At 36.9% G+C, this 6,000-nt stretch overlaps 1 protein-coding gene across 1 annotated transcript; it reads right to left on the reverse strand.

The window, feature by feature from the left end:
* Positions 1–3,124: 3,124 nt before the first annotated feature.
* Positions 3,125–3,939, reverse strand: LOC141631746 (uncharacterized). Its single transcript, XM_074444374.1, has 3 exons — positions 3,673–3,939; positions 3,506–3,562; positions 3,125–3,391 (listed from the first exon to the last, which is right to left on the reverse strand). The coding sequence occupies exons 1-3, from the start codon at positions 3,937–3,939 to the stop codon at positions 3,125–3,127; spliced, it is 591 nt and encodes a 196-aa protein (XP_074300475.1).
* Positions 3,940–6,000: the final 2,061 nt, after the last annotated feature.

Genomic DNA, 6,000 nt, shown 5'->3' on the forward strand with positions numbered 1-6,000 from the left:
AATCAATGCCTGTTTTAACCTGTTAAAAGCAGTAAGACATTCATCAGTAAAATTAAATGGTGCATCCTTAAATAGCAATTGTGTAAGTGGTTTAGCAATTTTAGACTAGTCCTTAATAAACCTGTGGTAAAAGTCAGCATGACCAAGGAAACTCCTAACCCCCTTAACATTAACGGGAGGAGGTAATTGCTCAATCACTTGCACCTTTACTTTATTAACCTGAATACCCTTATCAGATACTAAGTGCCCAAGGACAATGTGACAGGCTAGTCGTGTACCTACCAAAAATAACCAACTGGCACTAACTAATATAGCTAGGGAAGTCGGGTCGATCTCCACAGGGAGGCAAGATATCTGTTAAAAGTTCGTCTATTTGGTCACAAAATGGGAGGTTTGAATTTGGTTTTCTAAACTAAAAAGGCTTAAGGGAAAGAGTAGTAAAGAAAGAGCAGTAAAAGGCAGAAAATGCGATAAAAGATAATCAATAAAGAGAGAGCATGTCAGGATTTCGGTTCACTACGATAGCCTAATGACTCAACTGCAAATAGTCTAGATAATTTACTGTGAGACGGATATTGGAAAGGTCCTTCCGGTCCACTTTCTATCCTAGATTTCCACTAACTTAACTTCTGTCCTCGTCAGGGTAGTCTACTGTTCATAGCAGGTCTATTTAGTCCAATCTTCCGATCCAGGAATAAATTTAACCACATTAAAGGGTAACTTAGAAGCGTGCACTTAACTAAGTCGGTATTATAATTAAATTGCCATGGGTACAGATTCTCACAAATAAATCATCTATCCTATTCGCTACATCGTCACAATTCTACCATAGATCCCCTAATCCCAACATGAATGAATTTAGCTACTCATGCTATTAATGTTGTCAATATTAATAATGATGAATGAACTAACAATAAACATGATGCAACAATAATAATATGGCATAAACTAGATTAGGGCAGAAATTAAGATAACAAAACAAGTGATTAAAGCAACTAATAACAATAATATGATTAAAAGGAGAAAAGAGATTACAATCTTAAGCATTTCCGGCGTAAAGATCAAATCCACTAAGCAAAGATTGAGAGAGAAAAGGTTTACAGAGGAAAGTTTTAGGGAAATATTAAGAGAAAATAAGCTACGTTCTCAGAGTAATTAAGAGTAAGAGAAGTGTTCTTCGAAGTGCTAATGACCTAATTATTCGATGCTTAAATAGAAATAACAAAGTCCATTAACTAAAATAGGCAACGCGGGTTGATTAAAGCCCATGTAAACTAATAACCTCTCGATCGAGCAGTATAAAACCACTCGATCGAGGACTTCAGCATAAGATCCTCTCGATCGAGTAGAAAGCTTATTCGATCGAGGAAAGCCTCAAAACAGCCATTCGATCGAGGAGAATAAACTACTCGATCGATCTCTTCAGCTCATAAGAGCACTCGATCGACCATAAGTCTTCTCGATCGAGTGTCCTTCTTCCAAAACAGCTTCAAACTCGTTGCCGACTGCTTCGTTGACCATTCCTTCACGCATCCCAATGCAGTGCTCTCGCTCTAAATTCACGTCTCTTCCAAATGCATGCAAAACAGGACGAAAAGCGTACGGTTCCACTACTTTCAGGTTCATTCCTACAAAACAGACAAAACAAACCAAAGTAGCCATTTCAGGGCATATTACAATACAAAACGGTGCAGAAGTACATAGAAATACGTGCAAAATAAGGCTAAAAAGACTATATAAAATGCACGTATCACAATGCCCTCATTGACCATAAAATGGCACTTCTCTCAATTCAGCACTAAATTAACTTCAATATATCGCTGCAAAAATTTCTCAAGGTTAGACAGACAATCATCAAAATCATTACCATATACGCTGAAATCGTCCATAAATACCTCCATAATAGACTCTATATACTTAGAAAATATCCCCATCATGCACCTCTGAAAGGTAGCTGGGGCATTACATAATCCAAATGGCATTCTGCGATAAGCAAAAACATCATGCGGGTAAGTAAAAGTAGTATTTTTTTGATCGTCGGGATGGATTGGGATCTGAAAGAAACCTGAATATCCATCTAAATAACAGAAAAATTTATATGAGGCCAATATCTCTACCATCTGATCAATAAAAGGAAGAGGAAAGTGATCTTTCTTGGTGGCGGTATTTAATTGTCTGTAATCAATGCACATCCGCCAACCTGTTACTACTCTAGTTGGTATTAATTCATTTTTCTCATTTTTCACCACCGTAGTCCCTTCTTTCTTTGGGACTAACTGAACTGGACTTACCCAGTTGGAGTTGCCAACGGTGTAAATAATACCTGCATCAAGTAGTTTCATCACCTCTGCCATAACAACATCCTGCATCTTAGGATTTAACTTTCGCTGACCCTGCTGGCAAGGTTTATGTCCTTCCTCTAACTCAATTATGGGCATACAAATGTCAGGACTAATGCCCTTAAGGTCATCCAAACTGTATCCTAGAGCTTTCCTGTTTTTCTTAAGAACGACCAACAGAGCAAAAAGTTGGTTATCATCAAGTTTAGCATTAACAATAACAGGATATTGCTCGGAGTCATCTAAGAATACATATTTAAGATGAGAAGGAAGGGGTTTACGCTCTGGAATCTTTGCCTCAGCAGCAAAAGAGGTTTCCATAATGGCGTTTACCGTCTCACCTTTCTCAATAGTGAACTCCTTACCTTTTAGAGCAGCTTTCATCGTCCTGTAGTCGACCTGTACATCCTCTGCAAAATCATCAAGAGCTATCAAAGCTTCTAACGGGTCCCCGAGAAGGGATCCCGTCCAATAGTCAAACATAGATTCATCTACAATGTCTATAGCATAACATGTATCCTCTATCATAGGCTTAGCCAGCGTGCTAGCCAAGTTAAAAGTCACCTTATTATCCCCTTCCTCGAGAGTCAAACGTCCCTGTTTGACATCAATAATGGCCCCTACAGTATGTAAAAATGGCCTACCCAAGATTATAGGAATCTGAGTATCTTCAGCCATATCTAACACAATGAAATCAATAGGTATAAAGAATTTACCTATCTTAACAGGGACATCTTCTAATATACCTAGAGGTCGCTTAACTGTCCAGTCAGCCATTTGTAGGGTCACACTTTAAGATGTCCCATGTTCAGTTTCTCGCAAACCGAATATGGCATGACACTGACACTGGCACCCAAATCACATAAAGCTTTATCTATTACATGAGTGCCTATGGTACAGGGAATTGAAAAACTACCTCGATCCTTCAATTTAGGCGGAGACTTGCTTTGTAGGAGTGCACTACACTCTTTTGTAGAAACAATGGTCTCCACTTCGTTAAAGCTCCTCTTACGGGTCAAAATAACTTTCATAAATTTAGCATAAGAGGGTACCTGGGTAATTATCTTGGTAAAAGGTACAGTTACCTGAAGATTTTTGACGACCTCCAAGAATTTACCGAATTGCTGCTCGACTTTTGTGTTTTTTAGGCACCCCGGAAAAGGTACCTTGATAACGATTGGCGGGTCAGCACCTTTACTCTTCCCTTTATCAGAATTAGACACCTTATCAGTATTAAAAGGCGTCCCATCAGTAACAAGTAATGGATCAGTAACTTCGTCAGGAGAAAAAGTCGGATCGATTTTTTTCAGGTGTTACAACAACTTCAGCGGACTTTTTTTTTCACATCCACATCTAACTCCTCAATTATGACCTCTTCAACATTCTCAGGCATCACAGGTGCATCATAAGTAAGACCGCTTCGAAGATGAATCGCATTAGCCATGTCATGTGACTTCTCAGGCTGAGATGGCAACGTACCTGGTTGTCTACTAGAATTAGATAATTGGGCAATTTGATTGTCCAACATCTTATTATGTGCCATTAACTGAGTAATAAGGGCCTCTTGCTTCTGTGAAGCCGCTATCTGTTGCTGTAGCATGGCCTTAATGTCAGACAGGTTATTATTGTGATGTTTTTGACCTCCTTGATTGTTCCTCTGATAACCACCTTATGGTTGATTTCCACGATTCTGAGGGATAGTGTATGTCGGGTTCGGACCTTGTAGTGGTGGTGGAGTTGGGTTTAGAACATTCTGGCTCCGATAAGAGAAATTAGGATGCTCCCTAGTCCTTTCATTATAGAAATTTGAGTATGATGTACCTTGTTTGAAGGACTGGAAAGCGTGGGCATGTTCTATGGTGCTCATACATTCAACTGCACCATGTTCTGCCATACCACATCGCTCACAAGGGTTTTCCTGTTGGGTCATGGCATGAACTGTCTGCTGGTTTCCCCAAGACTGGGCTGTCTTTAGTTCGGCAATCTGGGCAGTTAATGCCTCTAACTGAGCTGCAATAGCTCCATCGGATGATCCTCCCCCTCTCGTACTACCTCTGGGGTTCCCATATTTGGTAGTGTGGGTAGCTATTTGGTCAATTAGTTTCCAGGCATTGGCATCATTAGTGTTGTCCTGGAATCTCCCGTTGGCTGAAGAATCGAGTAGAGCCCGATGATCATCATATAGCTGACTTTGACCATTTTGATACCGAGTTTGTCGTACTCCTCGATATCCAAAAAATATTTATAATCTCAATACCAAACTAATGAATGTAGTAGGGTAAGGAAGTCAATCCACAGAGACGGTGCTTGGCTCTTAGATTAATTGTCTACTTCCTAGTTTAGTTATAGCAAATGTTGAATGATTGATAAACTAATTAATAAGACTACAAATAAAGCAACCAATGACAAGTTGATTAAGATGCTAATTAAGGAAACAAGGGTGGTCAGGTTCACTCATGTAGAGAAATGGTCGAGTAAAGGCACAAATTAACAAGTAAATAAGGTAAATTCAACGGCAAATCCCCACCCCTCGATGTGTGACTAACCCAAGGCTTAGCATAATCGAACTCTCGTTCTAATTACCCATAATCCACTAATCGTCATGAATTGTCTAGTTACAAGTCAAGCTCTCACCCAACAAGTTATAAAATAGTGAAATTAACTCGAATTCTCATTGAGACATTTCCACAAACATTTTCTATGCATGACAATTAGAAGAGAAATTACCCATGTAATACTTGTTTGTTCAAGCCAATAATCTACCCCTATTAACCACACAAGATTCCCCTCCACCCAAGCAATACACTACTCAAGCATGATAATGAAATTGGAAGTAAAAGATGGGAACTTTAACATGAAAATAAGAAGAACAAACATAATAATAAGACAAGTAATTAAGCAACAATAAACATGTAAATAAATGAAAGGAAGTAAATTAAGGGAAAGATTATACTAATAGTAATTAAAGGAGCAAACTTTGATTGAAATAATGAGGATGGATCTCTTCTTCCTTCAAATTGCAACCCACTACTCTAAAAGTAAACTAATGAGAATTGTAAATCTTGAATAAACTAAAGAGGAATTCAATTAATGATGAAGAAAGATTACAAGTTTTTATTAAGGAGAGATTAAAGGGAGGAAAATTCTAGGGTTCTTGTTACAATGATGATAGACTAATTTTCTAATGTGAGAGAGTCTAGTCAAATCTAATTGTGTGAGAGAGTAATTATTCTAATCTAATGAGTGGAATAATCTAAGGTAAACTAATTGGTAAGGTAAGGTGGTACGGTGACTAATTTAATGGGAGTGTGTCTTTTATACTCCACTCTAATAATAATAATAATAATAGTAATAGTAATAGTAATAGTAATAGTAATAGTAATAATAATAATAATTAATAATAGTAGTAATAATAATAATAATAATAATAATAATAATAATAATAATAGTAATAATAGTAATAATAGTAATAGTAATAATAATAATAATAATAATAAAAATAATAAAAAATAATAATAGTAATAATTATAATAATAGTAATAACAATAATAATAATAATAATAATAATAATAATAATAATAATAATAATAATAATAATAATAATAATAATCTCACCTCACCCACCATAAACACAAATACACGACATAATCCAAAAAAGGGG

Source organism: Silene latifolia, chromosome Y (genome assembly GCF_048544455.1).
Source record: "Silene latifolia isolate original U9 population chromosome Y, ASM4854445v1, whole genome shotgun sequence".
In the NCBI taxonomy this organism is placed as follows: domain Eukaryota; kingdom Viridiplantae; phylum Streptophyta; class Magnoliopsida; order Caryophyllales; family Caryophyllaceae; genus Silene; species Silene latifolia.

Coding starts and splice junctions, on each gene's coding strand:
- LOC141631746 (XM_074444374.1), bottom strand. CDS start 3,939: ATGCTACAGCAACAGATAGCGGCTTCACAGAAGCAAGAGGCCCTTATT. Junction 3,563..3,672: donor ATGTGGATGTGAAAAAAAAA/GTCCGCTGAAGT, acceptor AATACTGATAAG/GTGTCTAATTCTGATAAAGG. Junction 3,392..3,505: donor ACCCGCCAATCGTTATCAAG/GTACCTTTTCCG, acceptor ATAATTACCCAG/GTACCCTCTTATGCTAAATT.